The sequence below is a fragment of the Aedes aegypti genome, chromosome 2 (genome assembly GCF_002204515.2).
Source record: "Aedes aegypti strain LVP_AGWG chromosome 2, AaegL5.0 Primary Assembly, whole genome shotgun sequence".
Lineage (NCBI taxonomy): Eukaryota > Metazoa > Arthropoda > Insecta > Diptera > Culicidae > Aedes > Aedes aegypti.
Window position 1 is genome coordinate 227,022,836 of NC_035108.1, and position 26,914 is coordinate 227,049,749.

The window sequence follows — 26,914 nt, forward strand, 5'->3', positions numbered from 1 at the left end:
GTCTATTGCCTTTTCAGTTTTGAATATCGCCCTATTGGCGAAATGTTGTTAGCGAGGTTTTATCAAGGAAGATGAACTAACAACAAAAAGTTATCTGTTCACATTACGCTTGATTTCTAATCACTACTTTTTCGATCCAGTTTCCTAATTACTAGTAATTTACGATTTTAATTGTTTTCCATACGTTTTGACGCTGGATTCTCAAATCTCTCAAACTTCCAACACAAGCGCATGGAAGAATGGTAGTCAAGAGCTGTCAAAACGTATGGAAAACAATTAAAAACGTAAATTAGGGAGTCGATGCCGGTTATGGACCCTTTGCGTATTATGGACCCCCTACAGAAAAACATAAAATTAACACTCAAAGCAAATTTATTCCTATGAAAATCTACCGGGGGAACTTCGATTACATTGTTAATCAGCAGTTTCAGGCAAAATATTTGGTTTGAGACGCATAAATACAGATATTTGAACAGTTTTGTAAATGAAACCACACAAGAGGGTCCATAATACGCATTTCCAGGTGAGTCCATAATAGGCTCATCGGCAGCGAGCCGGATTACATGGGAATCAAATGGAGGGTCCATAATACGCAACGTCAAATTTGTAAACAATCCTATTATGGACCCCGGGAGGGTCCATAATAGGCATTCGGACAACAGTTTTTCAAATGCATATTTCGCTGTAAAAATCGAATGATTTTGTATGTTTCATAGACGTACTACACTCAAAAAAATCCAAACGTCATTGCTACGTGAAAAATCACGTAGATCATTCGAAGTTCATTTTACCTCCATTTCACCTGACTAAGATAAAGATCACTAAATCATTCATAACCACCAAAAAGTGACTCGTTAGTTTTTACTGAGTTTACCTATCGCACTTACGTTAAATTCACGTAGGTGCCTAGGTTCATTTTGACATCTGCATATTGTACATACATTCGGTGTTGAGCTCAAAAGATGGCGCCCGCTTGATTTTAGAAGAACTTCAGAAGCTACTGCTGCTTTAAACCCTGTGTAAGATTGATCTCAAGGTAAATATGTTTTGAATGCCAAAGAATCCCTGCATTACTTCATATTTTATACCTGATTTATAACCTCTATCAATTATAGCACGCGAAGGCTACAACAAGACCGACAAGAAACTCACAACATTGGGGAAACAGGAATCAAAATGCTCAGATTGACAATAAAAATATCACAATCTTTTAAGTTTGTTTGCATTTTCCAATTGGGAATTAGTTTTCTTCCAAAGCCTATTAGAAATTAGATTGGTCTTTATTACAGTTAAATTTAATGCGAAACCATCTAGGTTGTATTGAAACGCTTCGTAAAGGCTACCGGAAAATCCACGTAGCTCTTACGTGTAGCGCCGGTGGAATGGACAAAGTTCAAAAAATCATGCGTTCATTCTGGGTTACCTATGATTCACGTAAGAGCTACGCGAAAAGTGCGATGGAAAAAAATCACGTATGTTTTCACGTAACAATGACGTTTGGATTATTTTGAGTGTATGAAGTAAAGACATTGAATTTGTTATTAGACTCCACAAAACGTATATGCGTCTGAGATATCATTGCGGAAAAGCGTCTAGAATGAATTTCAGCTACTAAGGGGTCCATTACTAGCATTGAAACCCTACTATTGACTTCGCAGCACCAATCTGGAGTTCGCCAGTTGGACTTCCGAAGCGAAGTTTTGAACGAACTAACTGTCATTGCTCTGCCAGCTCGGCTTTTATCTCGACTGTTTTAGAAAACTGTCCAACATCACGTCGACGGAAGAAGTTTCACCACAACGGAGGATGTGTCAGTTCGAGCGCGCCAAAATCCTTCCGATTGAAAATGTGTTGGCGGTGCTTAAGGTGCAACTGTTTGCTATCCATAAATGATGATCAATTTTGTAGTTTTGGGGATGTAATATCGTTTCTACCGGACATAGATGAACTGAAAGTGTATCAACATGCCTGTTGTTAGCAAGCATATGATCCGGGGATAGATCACCGAATGATCGATATGATATAAAACAGAAATATTTTCTTTTCAACGATAGTTTGAACATAGATTGTTCATGGATGCCACGATGAGTCTATCGTGTGTTACCTTAAGTTCGTTGATAAAGAAGAGGAAATTGAGCAAATTTATTTTTTCTGAATTTTATCGGGATGCACAATACCATTTAGGAAACTGGATCGAAAAAGTAGTGATTAGAAATCAATCGTATTGTGAATAGATAACTTTTTGTTTTTACTTCATCTTCAATGGTGGTTTGTTTGCTTCAGGATTTCGTTTTTACTACCACTTAAAAAGAGCCGTCTATTGCCATCTTTTCAGTTTTGAATATCGCCCTATTGAGCAACTTCAGCCCGGAATGAAAGATTTCAACCTTTCATTTTCGATTTTAAAATATATTTACCTCAAGAGGGCGAAAGGTAAAAATGTTTGGGAAGCACAGTATTACACTGTCTAAATCGAAAGAGAGCGAGAGAGGAGAGAATCTCTCGTTGGTCCTTCTAGTTCAGCGAGATTTCTTGGAAAGTTGTTCATGATTTGTCTCGTCGAGAGTTACTTCTGTGATTGAAAAGTGTTTTGAACTAACATACAAACTCACTAATCCTTTAAGCGCCCTCTGGAAAAACTCCAAACTCCAAACTTAAACTTTTATGCTGAATAGGCATATTGCTCAATAAATTGTGCATCCCAATGGGAATTTTGATCAAGTTACGCTAACGTCAAAGACTGCAAACCTAAACGTACGAAATAAAAAATAATCTAATCAAAACAAAATCTGAATTTCTTTCTAAATAAATTTAATTCCATTTTATGTGAGTATATTACTAGGTTGCTATATTTATCATTGACGTTTTTTCAAATCCTCCTTTGCTGCTTTAATTTCCTGCTGGACATTTGTTTTAAATGTATTCATCATTCGTTTAAATTTTTCCGGAGTCATCTCTCCTATTTTCTGGTCCTGGGCAATTGCCCGACCTCTATAATAAGCACTTACTAGTAATTGAGCAGCTCTGCGCATAGGATAACTCTCAGCGAGCCGTTGTATAAGCTGCTCATTATTAGCCAAATATCGCAGAATAACGCGAAGCATGATTAAAATTGAACGTTCTTGTATTTTTTAATCAATTGTTGTTTCAACGCTAGTTGCTTTCGAAGACTCTCAAGTCTTCTCAGTTGCTCCTCCTTGCTATAGTCGATTCCAGGTAATTGTCGAATTGTTATCCTAGCGGAGTCCAGCCTCTTCTGCAGTTCCAGAACCTATAAGTGGGAAAAAAGGTATAAAAATCAAAAACATTTATTCTCCTAATGTAAACAAATCTCTAGATGTAGATGTATCTATCTATTAGAACTGGTCTAGTTACATCTATACTTCTGTTACATTTATAAAAATTGAAAACTTGAATCATAAGTACCTAGATGACTGTACAGATAACAAATTAATGATGATTTATTTATTTCATGTCGTCAATCAGAAGTAGACCATTTTGTTACAATTTTACACTTAATATTATATAGTTTGAAAACGTTATTTTCTTAATCTAGTTCGAATTTTGATGTGACATAAATTTTTCTTTTAGTTCCGATTTCGTCATAGTAAAGTCAATGCACATTGGACCGAATCGACAATTTAGCCGGAAAAAAGTGTTATCTCTGTTCTCGTCGAATTTAGACGTTCGATGTCTTCAGAGAAGTTATTCGTAATTGAGTTTTGTATATTTTAAGGAAAAAGTTAAATAGGGTGGCCCATATTTAAGCTAAAATTTTGACTCAAACTTTTTTGTTTGACGAAATTTGTGGCTGCGCTCTTCTGCAAACTTTTAGAAAATATTATTTTGAACAACTTTGTCGAAGACACTTTTGATCTAACTCTTCATTTGAGTTAAGTAAATTGATTTTGAAAGTATTAACTTAGGGTGGACCCAAAAAAATCAGTTATTTTGATCTAACTTTTTTGTTTTCAGTTTTACGTGAATGTGGTCTTTAGAGGAGTTGTAGAGGAAGTAAAGATACACGTTTTTGTTGAACATCGCAAGTTTGTAATTCTTGTGATTTTGAAATTATAAGCAAATTTAAGTGAAAAACTATGAAATCTTAAGATGCCCATAACTCATGGAGTTAGTTCGATAAAATTTTTCTTTAAGTAGCATTCGAAAGGCCATACGATAGGCAACTTTTGCTGCAAAAACTGTGAGAACGTATTTTTTGTAAATTGAGAAAATTCACTTCAAAGACGCACTTAAAAAACACGAAATTCGCTTGTAACTCATCTTAAGATTTCATAGTTTTTCACTTAAATTTGCTTATAATTTCAAAATCACAAGAATTACAAACTTGCGATGTTCAGCAAAAACGTGTATCTTTACTTCCTCTACAACTCTTCTAAAGACCACATTCACGTAGAACTGAAAACAAAAAAGTTAGATCAAAATAACTGATTTTTTGGGTCCACCCTAAGTTAATACTTTCAAAATCAATTTACTTAGCTCAAATGAAGAGTTAGATCAAAAGTGTCTTCGACAAAGTTGTTCAAAATAATATTTTCGAAAAGTTTGCAGAAGAGCGCAGCCACAAATTTCATCAAACAAAAAAGTTTGAGTCAAAATTTTAGCTTAAATATGGGCCACCCTATTTAACTTTTTCCTTAAAAGATGCAAAACTCAATTACGAATAACTTCTCTGAAGACATCGAACGTCTAAATTCGACGAGAACAGAGATAACACTTTTTTCCGGCTAAATTGTCGATTCGGTCCAATGTGCAATGGTTTCGCAATGTTTATTGTAAACAGACATTATTTGATTTAAAGGCTCAAATTTGGCATAATTTGTGCGGTGATGGTTTGTATAAAAAATACTACGACTTCGCAGTTGTCTTGAAGGAGCATAAAAATTTAATTTTGATAAAAGTGTCATCGAGTCAATACGATGCGAAACTATATCGTTTACGAACGAGACCATTGCAAATTCGCGACGTTTCTTCAATGTTTGAATATTAATAAGCATGCATCGTGCTTCATAAGATGGTAGAGGTAACCTTGTTCAACCTAATTTTCGAAGTGCGAACAACAGAATTTGTTTTTGAACTGATTCTATACGATTTTCATGGGTTGATGAAAATGGTGACCAAACTATGCTACAGTATTCTAAAATTGAACGCACATAGGTTATGTATAATGTTTTTATAGTGTATGGATCGTGAAAATTATAGCTAAATCGTTTTATAAATGCTAACATCTTGTTTGCCTTGTTGATAATTGTATTATAGTGATATATAAAAGTAACTTTGGAATCTAAAATCACTCCTAAATCTCTTATTCTTACGCATTTTTCTACTAGTTGATTCCCTAGGTAGACTGTTGTGTTAGGTATACTACGCTTTCTGCTAAAGGATATTGAATTACATTTTTTTACGTTCAATTGAAGAAGGCTTTTATTGCACCATTTGTAAAACATATCAATTTCATTTTGAAAAGTATGTATATCTTCATCGTTTACTATTTCAAGAAACAGTTTCATGTCATCAGCATATATGAGAGCTTTCACTTTTTTCAGAATGAAGGAAATGTCGTTAACGTATAAAATAAAGAATAATGGCCCTAAATGAGACCCTTGAGGAACTCCCGATGTAACTTTAATTGGAATAGATTTTACTCCTTTGTATCTAACTATTTGTTGGCGATTAGTAAGATAAGACTCTACCCATTTAAGGGGGCAGGATCCGTCATTGATTTCGAAATTTTCAAAAGCAGTTTTTTTGTTCAAAATCAAGAAAATTTACAGGAAAATGTGTTCACTGTATTCTATTTTCCAACCGAAACACAGTGAACACATTTTCATCGAATAATTTTCAGTTTTAAACAGAAAAACTGCTTTTGAAGTTTCGATGATTACGATGATTACGATGACGGAGCGTTGATCGTTAAGAAGGTCCGGTTGAAATCCTATTTTTTCTAACTTAAAAAGCAACATTGGTATGTCAATGCGATCGAAAGCTTTACTGAAATCTGTATAGAGAGCTTCCACGTGATTACCATTATCCATGGCTGTCAAAGAATAATGAATGAACTCCAGCAAGTTTGTGCATGTTGATCGTCCCTTAAAAAATCCATGCTGAGTATGAGTTATTCTGTTTTTAACCATATCGAATAAAATTTTATTTATTATTGCCTCGAAAATCTTTGGAATACAAGAGATAATGGCTATCCCACGATAATTACGTATGTCGGATTTTTTGCCACATTTAAAGATCGGCACTAAAAATGAGCTTTTCCATGTTTCAGGGAAACTACCTGATTGCAGAGACATATTGTAGAGCCAAAATAGCGGAGATGCAAGTTCGATTGATAACATTTTCAAAAATACAGGTGGAATCCCGTCAGGTCCAGCACCTTTGGAGACATCTAGACTTTTTAGTGCATCTACAATATCATGTACTTTGATTTGATTGACGCAAATGTCATTTGGGATTTCCGGAAGAAATGAGAAATATTCACGATCTCGATTATTTTCCGAATAAGTAGTGTAAACGTCTTGAAAAAATGTTGCAAACAGATTGCAGCTTTCTTCAGGGTTCACACCAATTTTATCATCAAGGTGCATTTCAGATGGAAAGTTGGTTTTTGTTTTAACGTAATTAAAGAAATTTTTAGGACATGATTTCATTTCACGCTCAGTTCGTTCATTATACTCTTCAAATGCGGTATCAATGGCAAGATTTAATTGATCGCAAATATTTAAATAGTTAATTAAATTTGCATCATTTTTACATTTTTTGTATATTTTATGTGCCTTTTGCTTACGATTCTTTAAATTTTTGATTTCTCTACTAAACCATATAGGATACTTTGAGTTATGATTCCTTCTTCTTTTTATTAACCTTCCGTCAGTCGCTCAAAAAAAAGTTACACCAGCGGTCGCATCGTGTACTGAGTACACGCGGAGCAATTTTGATTGTCAATCTAAAGCTAGGCAAGATAGAGTATTGATGTCTTCGGCAAATTTTTTCAGTGCAACGGTACCAATCGGTCAGTGGACAAATTAAACTTTGAAAACATCCTCACCCTTCAGTGGCCGTCGGAATGTGTCCCGGGGGAACCGATGAAGTGGATTTCGCAATGCAACATCTTGATCACAAATATCTCAGGATCTAGATTTTTTAGCAAGATGGTGTCTTCGGCAAAGTTGTTCAGTAAATCAAGGACTAACATGAGATTGGCTGCTTGTTTCGGAATTCTGTCACCAGTTGGCGCTAGTGAGCATGTAATTTTTCAAACACGGATATCTCAGGATCCTGATTACCTAGAAAGATGCGGTCTTCGACAAAGTTGTTTAGTAGGTCAAGAACTATCATATCATAGGCCATTCAACTTGAAATTATGCCATCAGATGGTGCTAGTGAGCATGCAATTTTTCAATCACGAATGATCCCGATTTTTTAGAAATATGGTGTTTTTGGCAAAGTTGTTCGATAGTTCAAGGAGTAATATGTGATGATCTATTTAATTTGGAATTCTTTCACCAGATGACGCTAGTGAGTATGACATTTTTTGAACACAGATATCTCAGGATCCCGATTACCTAGAAAGTTGACGTCTTCGGCAAAAGTATTGAGTACGTCAAGGTCTAGCATGTGCGCTAGTGAGCATGCTGTATATTGATCGCGGCTATCTCAGGATAGCAGTACCATACCGAAATACCGTAAGGTGGGTCCGGGGAGATAAGGGTCTGAGGCCAAGGGTAATATCGATGCACTGTACACCACTTGAGCAATTCAACAATAATTGCTCAAGTACAGTGCATCGGCTGGTTTGAGTGGGTCGTAGTTGGTGCGGCAACCCCATACTGCCTGAGTTACCTTCTCAGGCGTCTGTTTGCAGATTTCCCTAATGTAAACAAATTTTCAGGATAGCGATATTTTAGCAAGATGGTGTCTTTAGCAAAGCTGTTTAGTAGATCAAGGACGCAGATATCTTTGGATCCTGATTCTTAAAAAAATGATCCTGGGATATCCTCATTACTTAGAAATATTACATATTCGGCAAAGTTGTTCATTAGATAGAAGCCTAAATGGGAAGGACCTCAAGTTTTAAAAGTCATCCAACAGGTGGCGCTAGTGAGCATGCATATTTATGATTAACTAGTGGTCCCGGCAAACTTCGTCTTGCCATCAAGTAGGCTGTTGGAAAACGATTTGAATCACCCCATACAAAATGACAGGTCCGTTAACTTTCGTTTTTTTCGACTTTTCTGGTGAATATCCTTGGATTTTGATGCACACAAACACGTCGGAACCCAAATATCTAGGATCGTGATTGGATAATCATGAAAATGATGTCTTCAACAAAGTTGTTTATTCTGTCCAAGGCTAAAGTATGTTTAACATGTTATAATCCGTTTGATTCGAAACTATGCTACCAAACGGCGCTATTCAGCATGAAAATTCCATAAGTAAATACTTCAGAATCCTAACTACAGTTAAATTTCCAGTAGATATTTAAGGGATCATCAACTAATGGAAATATTGAGTCATGGAACAGATATTCTTTGGAAAGCTGATTGGGTGCATCATAGTAACCATGATTTTTGTTTTTATTTCAAGTATGGTTTCATGAGTCAATATCGAGCTATGGACATATGCACGGGTTTACTATTTGACGTTTTAGCGGTGCCGTGTTATTTATGACGGATTTCACGCCAACTCCACAAAGGGATTGGCAGCACCCCTTCAGAATTCAATGAAACTTTCTGGGTGTGAAGACTATGTGAAACTAATGTCGAATTCGTTTTTGAACCTAGGTTGGAACTGGCGCAACCCGTTCTGAATCACAGTTTCAACCCCAACCCGATTCAGGTTCGACCGAACTACAATTTATTTGACATTGGTTTATTTATGTGTTGATCACCGACCCAGTTCCTAAAAACGAAAACGACATAAGATACTTTACATACTTTGTTTTTTTTTTCAAAATCGATCTAGACTAACATTTGGAAAGGGTCAAAGTTTTTTTTTTTACTTTTTTTTATAAACCCGTATACCGTCGATGGGGGTGACAATGGGTACTTACTTACTTATTTGGCTTTACATCAATTATCTTGATAAAGCCTCGCCAACAATATTTCGCCAATTCCCTCGGTTCATGGCCGCTTCTCTCCATCCTCGACTGAGACCCACGCTCTCCAGGTCCTGGTGTACCTGGTCAATCCACCTAGCTCGCTGCGCCCCACGCCTTCTTGTTCCGACCGGATTCGTGGCGAACACCATCTTTACAGGGTTGTTGTCCGGCATTCTTGCAACATGTCCTGCCCAGCGTATCCTTCCAGCTTTAGCTACCTTCACGATACTGGGTTCGCCGTAGAGTTGAGCGAGCTCGTGGTTCATCCTTCGCCGCCACACGCCGTTCTCCTGCACGCCGCCGAAGATCGTCCTTAGCACTCGGCGTTCGAAAACCCCAAGAGCTTGCAAGTCCTCCTCGAGCATAGTCCACGCCTCATGCCCATAGAGGACTACCGGTCTTATGAGCGTTTTGTACATCGTGCATTTGGTGCGGGGGTGAATCTTTCTTGACCGCAGTTTCTTCTGGAGCCCATAGTAGGCACGACTTCCGCTGATGATGCGCCTTCGTATTTCCCGACTAACATTGTTGTCAGCCGTCAACAAGGATCCGAGGTAGACGAACTCGTCCACCACCTCGAAGGTATCCCCGTCTATCGTAACACTGCTTCCTAGGCGGGCCCTGTCGCGCTCAGTTCCGCCAACCAGCATGTACTTTGTTTTCGACGCATTCACCATTAGCCCGACTCTTGTTGCTTCGCGTTTCAGGCGGGTGAACAAATCTGCCACCGTTTCAATTTTTCTCCCAATAATATCCATGTCGTCCGCGAAGCAAACAAATTGTCCGGATCTCGTGAAAATCGTGCCTCGACTGTTAAGTCCGGCTCTCCGCATGACACCTTCAAACGCAATATTGAACAACAGGCACGAAAGTCCGTCGCCCTGTCGTAGTCCCCGCCGAGACTCGAACGAACTGGAGTGTTCGCCCGAGATCTTCACGCAGTTTTGCACACCGTCCATCGTTGCTCTGATCAATCTTGTGAGCTCCCCGGGAAAGCTGTTCTCGTCCATGATTTTCCATAGCTCTATGCGGGTGACAATGGGTCTAGGGGGTGAGATTGGGTCAAAACGGAAAAATATGAGTGGCTGCTTGGGCACGTCAGGAGTTAATCATCAATATTAACCTCCTTTTCCCGAGCAGCCTAGATAGCCGCGTAGTGTCGGTAGCGGTTGTTTCAACTGGCTAAGAATTAACACTACGGATTGCCTGTTCCGGTGGTAAAAGTCCACCTCACAGGTGACCCCTAATTTATGGTGTGATGCGTACCGTGCCTAAGAATGAATGGTTAGGGGGGTCTAAATAAAACCTAACCGCAAACGGAGCCTGTGGGGTACCAGGGCGCCCTCCACAGTATTGAGTCCTTCCTGTGCTACCCGGAGCAATGGTGCAGGTGACCTTGTGTTTCTCCCGAGATAATCGGCTGCCCTTCTTCAGTCTCTATCTTGAGGCTTAATAAGGGTGGGATTATGAATATGTTGACATTTAATTTAAATTATCACCTATATGGATTCGCATTATGCGTTTTACACAGTGTATTCTGTGCTCTTTCGCCTTTGGCGACATTAAATAGATACCGATCTGGTTTTTTCGTTGCTGGTCTTTTTCGTGCTGAGATTGCAAAAAGCTTAATCCTGCCTAGTTTGGGTAGTGGCTACGGTTAGGTTAGCTCAGATCAATCTTCAGCATAAAAGAACAGCAACGATCAATCTTTGCAGACTCATGCAAAATGGTGCAGCCCAAGTGGCGCTAGTTCAAGAACCCTACTTTCGTAGAGGGAACTTCTATCTAGGTAACCTTGTGGACCCAGTTTTTGCTACTTTTAGCAAGCTTGAAATGGCAAACTCGCGCTCCATGCCCCGCGCATGCGTGCTCGTTAATAAAGCAATCGTTGCTACACTCATTTCTGAGTTAACTACCAGAGATGTATGTGCTGTCACAATCGATGTTTCTGTTGGTGACCTCAACAGGAAATACGTCTATTGTTCGGTATATTTACCACATGATGAACCATCCCCAACGGATGACTTCAAACGAGTTGTCGTACACTGCGTAACAAAAGGCCTTCCGCTGATTGTGGGCAGTGATGCCAATGCTCATCACATCATCTGGGGCAGCTCGGATATCAATTGAGAGGCTCCAGTCTGATGGAATACTTAAGTAGTACAGACCTTGGATTACTTAACATAGGCAATCGCCCAACCTTCATGGTTTCTAATAGAGAAGAAGTGTTAGACATAACGCTCTGCTCAAATAGAATCAGTCACGAGTTGACGAATTGGCATGTATCAGATGAGGAATCATTATCTGATCATCGCTACATCTTCTTTGAACATTCAAATGTAACTGCGCAGACTTTGCGTTTTAGGAATCCCCGGTCAACAAACTGGGAACTCTACATTGAATTGGTTGCGACCAAATTTCATGGATATTCTCCGTCCATTGAAAATCCAAGTGATCTGGATGATGCCGTTGATACTACAACATCCTACATTATGGAAGCTTTTGAAGAAGCATGTCCTCTGCGGTCTGTAAAGACTACAAGAGGGACCCCATGGTGGAATTCCGATCTGACTAGACTCAGGAAACAATGTAGAAGGAGTTGGAACAGACGCCGTTCAGCTGGATCAGAGTCGTTCAAGTCAGCTCGCAAGGCTTACAAGAAGGCTCTTCGTTCTGCTGAACGATCCGGCTGGAAAAACCTTTGTACAAATGTTTCCAGTTTGAGTGAAGTCAGTCGGTTGAACAAAATTCTTGCAAAATCTAAGGATTCCAAGTGAACGAAATTCGCTTACCTAATGGTGACTTTACTTCTTCCGATGAAGAAGTTTTAGAATGTTTATTCAATACACACTTCCCCGGATGTGTGGACATAGCATCTACGGATGAATCAAATGTCTTTTCATGTAGTTACGAGTCTCTGGCCTCGGCTCGCAGTATCGTAACTACTGAATCGATTCAATGGGCACTTAATAGTTTTGCTCCTTTCAAATCTCCAGGAGCGGATGGGATTTATCCTGTTCTGCTCCAAAAGGGATTTGAGTTTATCAAACATGTTTTGAAAAAGCTACTTGTAAGCAGTTTTGCTTACCGGGTACATTCCCAAATCCTGGCGTGATATTACTGTAAAGTTTATCCCAAAAGGAGGACGTGCGTCGTATGAGGAAGCGAAGAGTTTTAGACCAATCAGTCTGACCTCTTTTCTTCTGAAATGTCTGGAACGGATTATCGATCATCACATCCGTGATGTTTATTTGGCAACATGCCTCTTCATGTGAATCAACATGCTTACCAATCTGGAAAGTCCACTGTGACTCTTTTACACAAAGTTGTATACGATATCGAGAAAGCATTCGCTCAGAAGCAATCGTGCTTGGGTGTTTTCTTGGATATTGAGGGTGCCTTTGATAACGTGTCTTTCGATGCCATATTGGAAGCCGCACGAAACCATGGGCTACCTACAATGATTACCAATTGGATTCATCAAATGCTCAAAAACCGACATCTCTTCTCGACATTGCGTCAATCAGCGATTCGAAAATTGAGTGTTTGCGGATGCCCCCAAGGGGGAGTCTTGTCACCACTTTTGTGGAATCTCGTAGCAGATACGCTATTGAGGCAACTCAATAATTGCGGTTTTCCAACTTATGGATTTGCCGACGACTATCTAGCTCTGATAGTTGGTATGTGCATAAGCACCCTATTCGACCTGATGCAAAGTGCTCTTCAGGTAGTCGAGAGTTGGTGTCGCCAATATGGCCTTTCGGTTAACCCGAATAAAACATCTATTGTTCTTTTTACGGAAAGACGAAACCGCGATGGAATTCGACCTTTACGTCTTTTTGGGCACTGAGATTAATGTGACTGATCAAGTAAAGTATGTCGGAGTCATTCTAGATTCCAAACTTTCATGGACACCTCACATTGATTTCAGAGTCAAAAAAGCTTGCATGGCCTTCGGTCAATGCCGGCGAACCTTTGGTAAAACTTGGGGCCTCAAACCCAAATATATCAAATGGATTTACACAACAGTTGTTCGACCAATATTGGCATATGGATGTCTTGTGTGGTGGCAAAAGGGCGAAGTGAGAACAATCCAATCAAAATTGGGCCATCTCCAAAGGATGTGCTTGATGGCGATGTCTGGTGCGTTCTCTACAACTCCCACAGCAGCGCTCGAGGCCCTTTTCGACGTTGCGCCACTACACATATATCTTAAACAAGAAGCACTTTCTTGCTCTTACCGTTTATGGGTACTGGATCTACTGGAGAAAAATCCAGTGAATCGTAGATCTACACACACTTCGTTGTTTCCACTTTTGGTGAATTGGGACAAAATTGTCCTTGCTCCAAGTGATCTCACAATTGCTTGTAACTTTCCTTACAGGACATTTACCACACAATTCCCTTCACGGAAGAGTGGACGTCTGGCTATTTGGAAAGAAGTATATCAAACAATATAGTATGTTACACTGATGGCTCCCTTCTTGAAGGTAGAGCTGGTGCAGGAGTATATTCTCGTGAGCTAAGGCTGAATCAGTTTTACTCACTTGGTAGAAACTGCACCGTTTTTCAGGCGGAAATATTTGCTCTTATGTGTGGAGTGCAATCAGCACTTCAACAGCGCGTAATGGGTAAAGTCATATACTTCTGTTCAGATAGTCAGGCTGCTATAAAAGCTCTCGCTTCGGCCAACTCAAGGTCGAAGCTTGTTATCGCATGTCGAACTCAAATTGAGGAACTGAATTCAGTCAACTCTGTAAACCTTGTATGGGTACCTGGCCATTCTTCCATCGCTGGAAATGAATTGGCTGATGAGCTAGCTCGCGATGGAGCATCGCATGACTTCATTGGCCCTGAGCCGGCTATTCCAATTTCGAAGTGCTGGGTGAAGCTTCAGATAAACTCTTGGGCGGCAACTCAGCACAAGCAATATTGGAATAGTTTGGAGTCGTGTCGTCAAACAAAATTGTATATTACTGAGCCATCTCCAAAGGTGGCGAAGTATTTAACAAATCTGTCAAAGCAGAATTGCAGTCTCTTGGTCAGAGCGTTGACAGGCCACTGCCGACTCAACTATCACATGGCAAATATTCAGCGTGCTGACTCATTTGTGTGTGATAGTTGTGACTCCGATTATGGAACTTCGTATCACCTGATATGTAACTGTCCAGTTTTTGCGCAAATGCGATTCCAATTACTTGGTAAACACTTATTAAGTGAAACTGAATACAGAAGCCTGAATCTTCAGGACATCCTGTTATTCTTAACCCGCTGTGGTAATGAGCTATAGGCTCTCTTTACGCTCACGCGTTTTGCAGTGCCCTTTTTAGGGCGCTGTTCGAACCCATTGTGGTATGGAGCTACATGCTCTCATTTCGCTTATGCGATCTTCCCTCTTCAAGGGACCCACTCCTATTTCCTCCCATCTTTCCCTTCCCTTTCCTCTCCCATCGGGTAGATGATGAAATAGGCTCAAATATGGCGATGGCACAAATCTCCCAACTGGTGGGGAACGTGCCTTTGGAGCCGGCCTTCTGATACCTGATACCTGATACCGTCGCCCTGTCGTAGTCCCCGCCGAGACTCGAACGAACTGGAGTGTTCGCCCGAGATCTTCACGCAGTTTTGCACACCGTCCCATCGTTGCTCTGATCAATCTTGTGAGCTCCCCGGGAAAGCTGTTCTCGTCCATGATTTTCCCATAGCTCTATGCGGGTGACAATGGTCTAGGGGGTGAGATTGGGTCAAAACGGAAAAATATGTTTTGTGAAATATTTCAGCTAATAACGCTGATATTACTAAAATTAATAATTCATATGTTAGGGAACATATGATTACACATAATTCATAACAATATACATTTTAGAAATGTAGTTTTTGTGTACTACATCAATAAACTTGCATGTTGAAACTAGATAAATTTACAAACATTAAATTTCTTCTGTACAAAGTACACGCATGTACTCTAGCCACTATCGTTGTATTAGTAGAATGTTGGATTTTTTTTATTAACATCACAGGTATTTCCGGAATCTGTTTGATTTTTCCCACAAAAAATCATTTTTTTCGGTACTATGTCTAAAACATTGAAATGGGGGTGAGATTGGGTCAAGCAAGAGCGATAGTAAATGAAATTCCAAGTCCACTTTTTTGACATTTTAACGTTGCCGGTTTTTTTCTTTTTTTCATAAGATGTGTTTATCTTAAACAGCATCTCTGAAAACATCAAACAAGTCTTCTGAGTATTTCGTGCATCGAATAACAATACAACGCAATTTTGACAACTTCTCAAACCAAGAAACTGTGTTTCGTGCCAGCAACATCGTAAATTTTTATCAAAAGGGTGTTTTTTTCTAAATTTGATTATTTATCAGTGTTTTCATATTATAGAAACATCTCACGGAGTACAAATAAGTTGGATCGCTGAAATACTGGGATTATGCCGTCAACTTCTGCCTGAAATTTATTGATCGTGGAATGTCGCACGGAAATTTAACTATTTGCGAAGGTTTAAATAATCACTGTTTCAGTACACCTTTGGGGAAACTGAATGGGCTTTATAGCAAGGGGATGAGACTTTGGAGACAATTTGAGGGAAACAAGAAAATTTATGTAACTTGACGATAATGTTGGGTTTACATATTTTCACATAGCTCTTCAATTTTCAGTATAATCTTTCTTTTAAGTGGGTTATCATACTTGTGAAACATCTTAGATATTTTTTTGTCTTGTTTTGCATCGTTTTTTGTCAATAATTTTTCAGTTGTGAATGGTTTTGAAATCATATTCTCAAAAACAAGTTATTTTCAATTACAGTGACCCAATGTCACCCCCTCTATGGGGTGAGATTGGGTCATTTTTCATTCACTTGTGGTGCCGCTGTGAATAAATTTGTCTTTTAGTTTTTTTAACAATTGTTAATGTACCATCAAAGTACATACACACCAATTTGAAGTTTATTGGAGCTAAATTGCGATAGTTATTCAAAAAATAAATCGCACATATCCCTTTTTGACCCATTGTCACCCCCAACGACGGTAACTCGAAAACGGTAAGACCTACAAAAAAGTGTTGTATGGGGGGCTGTCGTGAAATTTCCTGACGTTTTAGAAAAAAATGTTGAAATAATAAAAACACATTTTCTACACTGAAAAAAAAAATATGATTCAAAACTTAAGAGTCGATTTAAAAAAAATGGCAATTTCAGATTTTGATCATCCTTAAGCAAAAAGTTTCGTAATTAAATTTACTAAAAGTCGTCCATACATTGCAAATTGGGCATATCTAAGGGAAATTTTCTTTTTCTAACAACAATTTTTTCAAGTCCAAAACTGATTTTTTTTTTTCAAAGGATTTATGGTTTGAAAGATTGCAACATTGAAAGGAACAACTGATCCATACCCCATTAAATTTTCCTTCTAGAAAATACTACTAAACGCTACTGCGTTACACAGCCATGATCGAATAAGAAATAATGTTTGGTATTGTTATCTACCTAAATTGTCCGTTAACGGACCTGAGTTACTCAACAATCACCGCGTGAGTGGTATAGAAGATAGGTATTTAACTTATAATTCGTCGTTGCTACCTATGCATATAACTATTTAAGCTTGGATGTCAATAAAACTTTTTTTCATTTTATCTAAGTCATTTGTTGAAAAAGAGTTAAAGATGGATCAACAAGATTTATCGCGCATTAAAATTTTCGAGATGTTGCGCCGGGTATAAACAATCCTAAGTGCAGGCGTAGCCAGTTGCGAAATTTGTCACCAACAATGATCGAACACATACGTGCTATGGATATAGTCATCAGCTTGGATGAAAACTATGCATATTTGTGAGTCAGTCGCTTAGTGATCAGGCTCCAACAGAAGTCCGCCTAAGAAAAACGACGTTCGGGTGGAGGCGAAGTGAATCAAAATCCACAACCACCACAAGCGGTCAGTCCTCTAATGAAATGCTAGGTAAGATAAATTTACTTTGCCAGACATTAAACGACAATGATTGTTTACATACAGGGTGTCCGCAAATTATCGAACAGCAAATTTTGGGAAAGATGATCTCGCATTTTAAACAATGAAAATCAATGTCCATGTACCTTTTATCAGTCTTCAAAAATTGCCTTTGCATTTCGTTGCTTTGATTCAGAAAACACGGGAGAAGAGAATGCACGATCCTTATTTTTCATCCAACAAGGCTTTGATTTGCTTCGAACATTTCGATGAAAATCGCGCAGTGCGCATCGTACCTTCGTGCTGTGCGTACACGAATTCTCTCTGCTCTTGGAAGTTTTCTTAAAACTACCTAAAGCAATAAAACAGTACTTTTCAGTGCTAACAAAAACAGTATTTTCAGTGCTAAAATTAAAACGGTACTTTTCAGTGCTACAAAACAGTACTTTTCAGTACTATTTTTTCTACTATTGATCCCTTTACGATCCTTGTTTGGACCCGTGCCTTCGATTTTTCGTTGGACCCGTTGGCGAAAGCTAGCGGTGGTAATCCTTCTTGGACACCGTCTTGGGAAAAAAACCTTTCGAAAGGTGCACGTCTTCTTTCGTTTATTAATTAAACATGGTATCAACAACAAACAAAAGGAAGGGTGAATCTCTGAATTCACTACTTCCTTCCAAAAAAGTGGGTTTTAAAAAACTGTCACTACACGTGGCAAGAATGGAAGAAAGGACGCTTCCCCGGAATGCGAACTTTCTTCCAAGGGTGAAATGAATAATTGTATCGAAATGAGCAATCAGTTCGATGCTCTAGACAAATTTTCCGAACACCAAATCGAAGCAGCCTCTAGCCCAGGCTCTTTGATTCAAGTGAGGAAGCAAAGAGTGCCGCCTATCGTGGTCAGTTGTTCCGAATTTGGGGGATTTAGGCAGGAGATCTTGAACTCCATTAGGGGAATCAAGGTTTCCTTCCAAATCGCAAAGAAAGGAGACTGTCGCGTTTTGCCGGAAACTCTTAAAGATCGTGAGCTTCTTCTCAAACATCTTGAAGAGAAGAAGCACAAATTTTTTTACTTATGACGACAAAACTGAACGTTTGTTCAAAGTTGTCTTGAAAGGTCTCTCAAGTGACTATAAATCACCTGAAGAGATCAAAAATGGAATAAATGATTTACTTGGATTTTCCCCAGTCCAAGTAATCATTATGAAAAAGAGAACCCAATCTGGCATTGTTCGGAAAGGGCTTTCTCAAGAATTTTATTTAGTTCACTTTAACAAAAAAGAACTAAATAATATTAAAGCTTTAGAAAAAGCAAAACTTTTGTTTGATGTCCGTGTGACATGGGAACATTTCCAGAAACCTGGAGGAAATTACCAGAACCCCACTCAGTGCCGTCGGTGCCAAAAGTGGGGTCATGGTACAAAAAATTGTCGCATGGATGCTAAATGCATGATTTGCGGAGGTTCTTCTCACGCCAAGACGTCTGTCCAGTGAAGGAAGATACCACCAAATTCATATGTTGTAATTGCGGGGCTAACCATAAGTCCAATTTTTGGAATTGTCCTTCACGCAAAAAGGTCATTGAGGCTCGTGCCAGGCAGATGAAAGATAATATCCGTTACGATAACGGTCGTTTCCGGAATTTGCCTGGTAGAGTATCGAACAATGCTCATTTTTCAGTTAACGATCGCTTGATCATGAATCATACCCATCAGGAAGATCATAATCATGCTCATTCACAAACTAATTTTAATCCGTCGGGTAGCCGTTCGAATCTTTCTATTTCGAATGTATCTACCCACGGTAAATCCTTTGCCGATATCGTAGCAGGAAATTCGAACTCCTCCCCTGTTCGATCCATGGGTACCCATTCTACTTGTTTCAAATCAAATGGAAAAAACCCTACCGCCACAGGTAACTCCGCTTCTTCGTCTACCGGAAATTCCAATGGGAAATCACATGACATGTCTGCCTCTGATTTTAATTTTCTAACTGAACAATTGAATCTAATGATTGATGCAATGTTCAAAGCCACCACTATGACTGAAGCAGTCCAAGTAGGTGTAAAATTTACAAATCAAATTGTTATTGGATTACGTTTTTCTAATGGATCCAAATAATAATTTAAATATTTTAAATTGGAATGCTCGTTCTCTGAATGGTAAAGAGGACGAGCTGTTTAATTTTCTTACGGTTAATAACGTGCATATAGCAGTTATTACCGAAACGTATTTAAAACCTGGATCTAAACTCAAAAGAGATCCTAACTTTTTTGTTTATCGTAATGATCGACTTGATGGGGGCATGTGGGGGAGTTGCAATCATCATTCATAGGCGTATAAAACATCAACTGTTTTCATCATTTGAAACTAAAAGTTTTTGAAACTTTAGGTGTTTCTGTTGAAACACAGTTTGGTAAATATACTTTCATAGCTGCCTATTTGCCTTTTCAATGCTCTGGGCAGCAAGTTAATTTGCTCCAAACTGACTTGCGTAAATTGACTCGCAATAAGTCAAAATTTTTTGTCATTGGTGACTTTAATGCCAAACATCGGTCATGGAATAATTCTCAAAGTAATTCCAACGGCAGAATTTTATTTGATGAGTGCTCTTCAGGATATTTCTCAATTCAATACCCTGATAGCCCCACATGTTTTTCCTCTTCTAGAAATCCATCTACGATTGATTTGGTCTTAACCGACTCTAGTCATCTTTGTAGCCAACTGATTACTCATGCTGATTTTGATTCTGATCATGTCCCTGTTACATTTCAAATATCCCAAGAAGCGATTCTCAATCCTATCAGCTCCACTTTCAATTATTTACGAGCCGACTGGAATATATATAAAACGTATGTTGACTCCAATCTTGATGTTAACATTTCTTTAGAAACTAAACTTGATATTGACAATGCTCTTGAAACTTTAACAAATTCCATTGTTGAAGCCCGGAGCATTGCAATTCCAAAATGTGAAGTAAAATTTGAATCCGTGATTATAGACGATGATCTTAAACTCTTGATCCGTCTTAAAAAACGTGAGGAGAAGGCAATTTCAACGCACTCGCGATCCTGCTATGAAAATTATATGGCAGGATTTGCAGAAAGAAATCAAGAAACGTTTTGCTCAATTAAGAAACAAAAATTTTGAAAATAAAATTTCTCAATTGGACCCTGGCTCTAAGCCCTTTTGGAAATTATCGAAAATCTTGAAAAAAACCTCAGAAGCCAATACCGGCATTGAAAGAGGAAAACAAATTATTACTAACTAATTGCGAAAAAGCTCAAAAACTTGCTATGCAGTTTGAAAGTGCGCACAATTTTAATTTAGGACTTACTAGTCCAATTGAAAATGAAGTTACTCAGGAGTTCGAAAATATTCTCAATCAAGAGAACGTTTTCGAAAATGCCTGGGAGACTGATTTGGAAGAAGTGAGAACTATTATTAAAAAATTCAAAAACATGAAAGCTCCTGGCGATGATGGAATTTTCTACATCCTCATCAAGAAACTTCCAGAAAGTAGCTTATCATTTCTAGTTGATATATTTAACAAATGTTTTCAATTAGCATATTTTCCTGACAAATGGAAAAATGCTAAGGTTGTTCCAATTTTAAAACCAGACAAAAATCCTGCAGAAGCTTCTAGCTATCGTCCAATCAGTTTGCTTTCCTCCATCAGTAAACTTTTTGAAAAGGTTATTTTGAACAGAATGATGGCCCACATCAACGAAAATTCAATTTTTGCCAATGAACAGTTCGGATTCCGCCATGGACATTCGACCACTCATCAACTTTTACGTGTAACAAATTTGATCCGTTCCAACAAATCTGAAGGCTATTCTACTGGTCTTGCTCTTCTAGACATAGAAAAAGCATTCGACAGTGTTTGGCATGAAGGTTTGATTGTAAAATTAAAAAACTTTAATTTTCCAACATACATTGTTAGAATAATTCAAAGTTATCTGTCAAATCGTACACTTCAGGTTAATTATCAGAACTCCAGATCTGAAAGACTTCCTGTAAGAGCTGGTGTTCCCCAAGGCAGCATTTTGGGACCAATATTATACAATATTTTCACATCTGACTTACCTGAGCTACCTCAGGGATGTCAAAAATCTTTGTTTGCGGATGACACAGGCCTCCTCCGCCAAAGGACGAAGCCTGCGTGTCATCTGTAGTCGATTGCAAAAAGTTTGGATATTTTTTCTTCATACTTGCAAAAATGGAAGATTTCTCCTAATGCTTCCAAAACTCAACTAATAATATTCCCACATAAACCAAAAGCTCTTTATTTGAAACCTTCAAGTAGACATGTTGTCACGATGAGAGGGGTTCCAATAAATTGGTCAGATGAAGTTAAGTATCTAGGGCTCATGCTAGATAAGAATTTAACTTTCAAAAAATCACATAGAGGGCATTCAAGCCAAATGTAATAAATATGTAAAATGTCTCTATCCCCTTATTAATAGAAAATCAAAACTTTGTCTTAAGAACAAGCTGATGATATTCAAACAAATTTTCAGGCCAGCCATGTTGTATGCTGTACCAATATGGACTAGCTGTTGTAATACCAGGAAGAAAGCTCTGCAGAGAATTCAAAATAAAATTTTGAAAATGATTCTGAGGCTTCCTCCCTGGTATAGTACCAATGAGTTACATAGAATATCCAATGTTGAAACATTGGAACAAATGTCAAATACAATCATTAATAATTTCAGGCAAAAATCGTTACAATCTTCTATTGCCACGATTAAGGCTCAAGACTCCATCATTCAATCATCAGCAATCATCAATAATGAAAAAGCAGTATTTTTGTTCAAACTTAAAAAAAATCCCATGAAAATCTATCATTGCAATACATATAGTAAGTTCAATGCGATGATAGATTTTCTTCAACATTGCTTCAATTTTGAGCAAAAAAACTGGTTTTGAAAATTTGTAAAACGATGATGGTTATTTTCCTCTTAATGCGTTATATGTTTAGGTTAAGTTAGGTTAAGTATATTAAAACCTTTTTTTCTCTTATAAGCAGGTGAAATCAACTCACCTGTAGAAAAACTGAACTGCTACGGCAAATGAAATGTAATATGTCGTTAACAAAATGTTAATTAAATCTTAAATTTGTTTTACCAAATTAGGATGATAGTGTTGTCAAATAACACAGAACACCTAGATATAAGAAATGAATGTAATGTTTGGAATGATACTAATAAAGATATTAAAAAAAAAAAAAAAAAAAAAAAAAAAAAAAAAAAAAAAAAAAATTCGATGAAAATATTGCATCATTTTTCTGAATCATTTGTGGCTCCTTGGACTAAGCGGGCTACGCTGCAGAAGGATAATAGAAATTGTTGGTAGGCTTAGCAACCAACAATGTTTTCTTTTCATCGCGAGGTCACAAAGTGCGTGTCAGTACCTATCCAGTTGACAAATAAAATGTTTGCTTCTATAAATGGTGAACTATCTTGCGGGAACATAGTGATTCTCATGAAGCTGTTGTGTAGTATCAATTGATTGACCCAAAAGTCTTTTGAAGATGTTAATGTTATCTTTTTCATTATAGCCACAACCAGTTTCAACAGTCTTTCTTGAAGAAAATGATGTGATAATTCATCATATATGCATTCCTACGATATTGACGTCATGTACGAACAGGAGCATTAACCCTGTAGCGGATCGCATGTGATGTGATTTTTGGAACAGACTCATTGTATTTCAATACTTAGCAATATGTTATCTTATGTTTAATGTCAATAAAAATGTTTTGTATTACCTGTGAAAGTTCTACCATCACGAAAAAAGAAGTTTAAACATGTTATACACACCTCCATTCTAATTTTATTGGCATTGGTTTGGCATCCAGTTGAAAAAAAAAAATCAAAAGAAATTTTATTATTTTGCGAGATTTCGGCGTAATGCATATCCTCTGATTTCATAAGACTGGGTGCCAAGCCAAAGCAATTCAAATTATTGACAGCTCTATTCTTACTCTAAATTAAACAAAAAAGTTTCCCTATTTAAGTCCATTGTATCCGTTAAGCAAGTTCTATTATGCATAGATGGTTAAGTCCTTCCTGCATCGTTTTTGAACATATGAATTGCCTCATGCCAATAGAAAATATGTTTATGAGTTAAGATTAAGACATGATAAGTTTATACTGCAGTTATACTGGTGAAATAAATGGCCTCAACTAGCAAAAATATAACTAACTTTTTACACCAAACTGTTTTTTTCGTAGAAAGAGCTAATCTTTAAACTAATTCTACTATTTATATAAATTATAACCTAACTCCCATGGTAAGTATATTAGATCTCAACACTTTTATTCATTTACTATACTGATAATATAGGCCCTTAGATAGGTTTCCCAAAAGGGGAATCAAGAAGTTCCAATTGTATACAAAGCTCGCTGAAAACTGGAATTTTGCTCGGGGTTGTTTTATGTTTACCGAGGCTAGGAATCCGAGGTCTAGAGTATGCATTTGCGTTGAAATGATTTGAATCAATGATGTATTATTTCATTCCTTGTTGAGCTACCGTGCGAGACAGTCGATGGTTCTCGTGTGTCCGGGTTCACCCCCGTTTTTCCAAGTCTTTGGTGTTTCGGCGCCTATTGCAAGGTGTTTTAGTGCAGTGAAGAGCCTTAGTTCGGCTTGGAAGCGGAGCACTTTTGGCGAAGCCGTTGTGTTTGCGCAAAAGTATTGAGCGTTTTCGCCATTGCGTGGTTGTTTTCCGATCACGTGTATCGTGGAGGACAGCTTGCACCTCGTCCCGTGTGCTACCTGAGTGATCATCGTTTGTGGTGTGCATATAGCGTGCACAGCGGTGCGCTCTCCACACCGACAGTGGTCACCATCGTTATCGACGCCTGTGTTGGTTGGTGGCAGGCAGTGAGAGACCAACCACACATACACCATACCAGCGAACCAGGAACCAGACCGTCCTTTTTTGATCACGTGTATCATCGAAGGCAGCTCGCACCCCGTCCCGTGTGCTACCTGTGTGCAGTGCAGAGTTCATCAGTGCGATCATCGTCTGTGGTGTGCGTATAGCGTGGACAGCGGAGATCAACCACACATCTACGCGTCCCAGCGAATGGTCGTACGTTACTTGCTACCTCTCCCCAAGCGTAGACGCCCATCGGTTACAGCATCGACGACGCCAGCGTGGATAGAGTAAAAGATAAGTACCTCTCGTTGTTCTTCTCCTCTTCACGTCTTTTTTGATTAGTTTTTACTGCGTGTGAAAGTTTTCCCTCTTCCCTTTCCCCTTTGTATGTGTTTTTTTTTCAGTTTGATTCAATTTCCATTTCTGTGAATAGTGTTAGTTTGAGTTATTCGTGCGCCCTTTGCGGTGTTAAGCTACCGCAATGGGTGTAGATGATGATGGCGGGGGAACGTCGTATCCCCTCACTGAGTCTTCGAATGTGTTGAACCAACAAAAAACAAACACCTCTATGCTCAATCCATGTGAGTCCCCTCAATCTGATGTGTCTCAAATGGACACCAATATTCTACCATCTCCGACGTCCCCTCGCCTCAAGGCCTACCCGCCCGACTCTGGTGGGCCTTTTGTTGTTTTCTTTCGATCCAAAGGCAAACGGTTGAACACTATTCAGATCAGTAAGGATCTGACTAAGCGATTCTCTTCCGTTGTCGCCATTGACACAGTGGGTTCTGGTAAGCTGCGCGTCACCGTCAGTGACCGTAAACAGGCCAATGAGATTGTGGCCTGTGAGCTCTTTACTCGGGAGTATCAAGCTTATCTGCCAAGCCATCGGGTTGAGATTGCGGGAGTGGTCACCGAAGGTAGTATGACCTGCGAAGAATTGATGCAGGGTTGTGGTCGCTTCAAAAACCCTTCTCTCCCATCTGTCCCCATACTGGAATGCAAGCAATTGCATTCCGTATCCCTGGTGGGAGAAAAGAAGATCTATTCACATTCTGAATCCTTCTGTGTGACCTTTTCCGGATCTGCTTTGCCGAATTTTCTTGTAATCGGCAAACTTCGTTTACCTGTGCGGCTGTACGTACCGAAGGTAATGAATTGCACAAATTGCAAGCAGCTGGGCCATACTGCCCAGTATTGCTGCAATAAACCTCGCTGTGCTTCTTGCGGGGAGAGACATGTGGATGGTGCATGTAGTATACCGCCAAAATGCGTTTATTGCAACGAAAGTCCACCACATGCCCTCGAAAACTGCCCGACGTACGTACGCCGGCAGCAACATTATTAGAGCAGCGCTCTCGGCGTAGTTTTGCCGAGATGTTGAAAAAGGCTGCTCCGTCTGCTGAATCCCAAAATATCTACTCTTCTCTGTCTCTTGATGATCAGGGCTCCGACTCTGAGGTTGGTGAAGGAATTTCCTTCGTTTTCAAGGGTTCATCGAGGAAGCGTGTGAGACTCCAGAGACCCACAAAAAAGCCTCGGAATCTGTCTAGCAGTGATGACCCACCAGCCATGAAAAATACTAAGCCTGTCGCGAAAGTCTCAAAGCTTTCACCTCCTGGATTCAAACTCCAAGAGGAAAGAGACTTTCCGCCACTACCGGGAAAATCTAAAATCCCAAATATTCCAAAATTTCAAACTGCTCAGCCAAAAGAAAGTTCGCATTCGGAGCCCCTAGGGCAACCTCAGGGCGTTCCAATGTTTACGCTTTCTGGCATTGTAGATATCATCCTTAATTTCTTCAATGCTTCTGACCCAGTGAAGAACATTGTCAAAGGATTGCTTCCATGTGTGACTCCTCTTTTGAAGCAACTGGCTTCTAGAATGCCCCTCCTTGCAACGATCATATCTTTTGATGGATAATTTATCCACAGAGGTCGAAGATATGATTTCTGTTCTACACTGGAACTGTCGTAGTATTATGCCTAAATTAGATAGTTTTAAATTTTTAGTTAGTAATTTACAGTGCGATGTTTTTGCGTTATCAGAAACATGGCTAACACCTGATGTGACCCTTCCTTTCCATGATTTTAATATTATTCGCCTGGATCGATCCGACTCATATGGAGGAGTGCTTTTGGGGATCAAAAAGCATCACTCGTTCTACAGAGTCGATCTGCCGCCGATGTCAGGCATTGAAGTCGTTGCATGTCAGGTGACTATCCGAGGCAAAAGCCTCAGTGTCGCCTCCATATATCTTCCTCCGAGATCGGCGATATCTCGCAGAGATCTCTCTCACATCTGCTCTGTTATGCCTGAACCACGGTTGTTCATTGGGGATTTCAACTCCCACGGAACAGGCTGGGGGGAACTGTATGACGACCACCGATCAACGTTGATATATGACCTCTGCGACGACTTCAATATGACAATTCTCAACACTGGGGAAGTTACACGAGTGGCACCTCCAGCTCAAGATGGAAGTCCTAGGGATAGCCGTTTAGACCTCTCAATATGTTCAAGCTCGTTATCGCTGGATTGTTCATGGAGGGTAATCCAGGATCCCCATGGTAGCGATCACTTGCCGATCGTAGTTTCAATTTCCAATGGAACACAACAGTCTTCATCCATCGATCTCGCCTACGACCTCACAAAGCACATAGACTGGGGAAAGTACGCGGAAACGATCATTGATGGAGAACAAGCGGTAGAAGTACTTCCTCCGTTGGAAGAGTATCGCTTTTTATCCGAGTTGATTCTCAACAGCGCTCTTCAAGCCCAACGCCGTCCTGTGCCTGGTCCGTCGGTTCGCAAGAAGCCTCCCAATCCGTGGTGGGATGAAGAGTGTAAGGCACTATATCGCGAGAAATCCGCCGCGTTTAAAGACTTCCGGAAACGTGGTTCAATTGACAACTATGAGCGCTATTCTTCCCTTGAACGCAAGTTTAAA

General features: G+C 39.2%; 1 protein-coding gene across 2 annotated transcripts in view; it reads right to left on the reverse strand.

Annotated features, from left to right (window-relative positions):
* Positions 1–2,820: 2,820 nt before the first annotated feature.
* LOC5572039 (mediator of RNA polymerase II transcription subunit 9) overlaps positions 2,821–26,914 on the reverse strand; it is a 42,656-nt gene continuing 18,562 nt past the window's right edge. The window contains exon 3 of one of the 2 annotated variants that reach the window (XM_001660096.2): positions 2,821–3,271. In XM_001660096.2, the coding sequence (XP_001660146.2) occupies positions 2,856–3,104 (249 nt within the window). In that variant the 5' untranslated portion in view covers positions 3,105–3,271 and the 3' untranslated portion in view covers positions 2,821–2,855. The remainder of the gene's footprint in view (positions 3,272–26,914) is intronic. The other variant, XM_021844221.1, reaches the window with a different exon arrangement.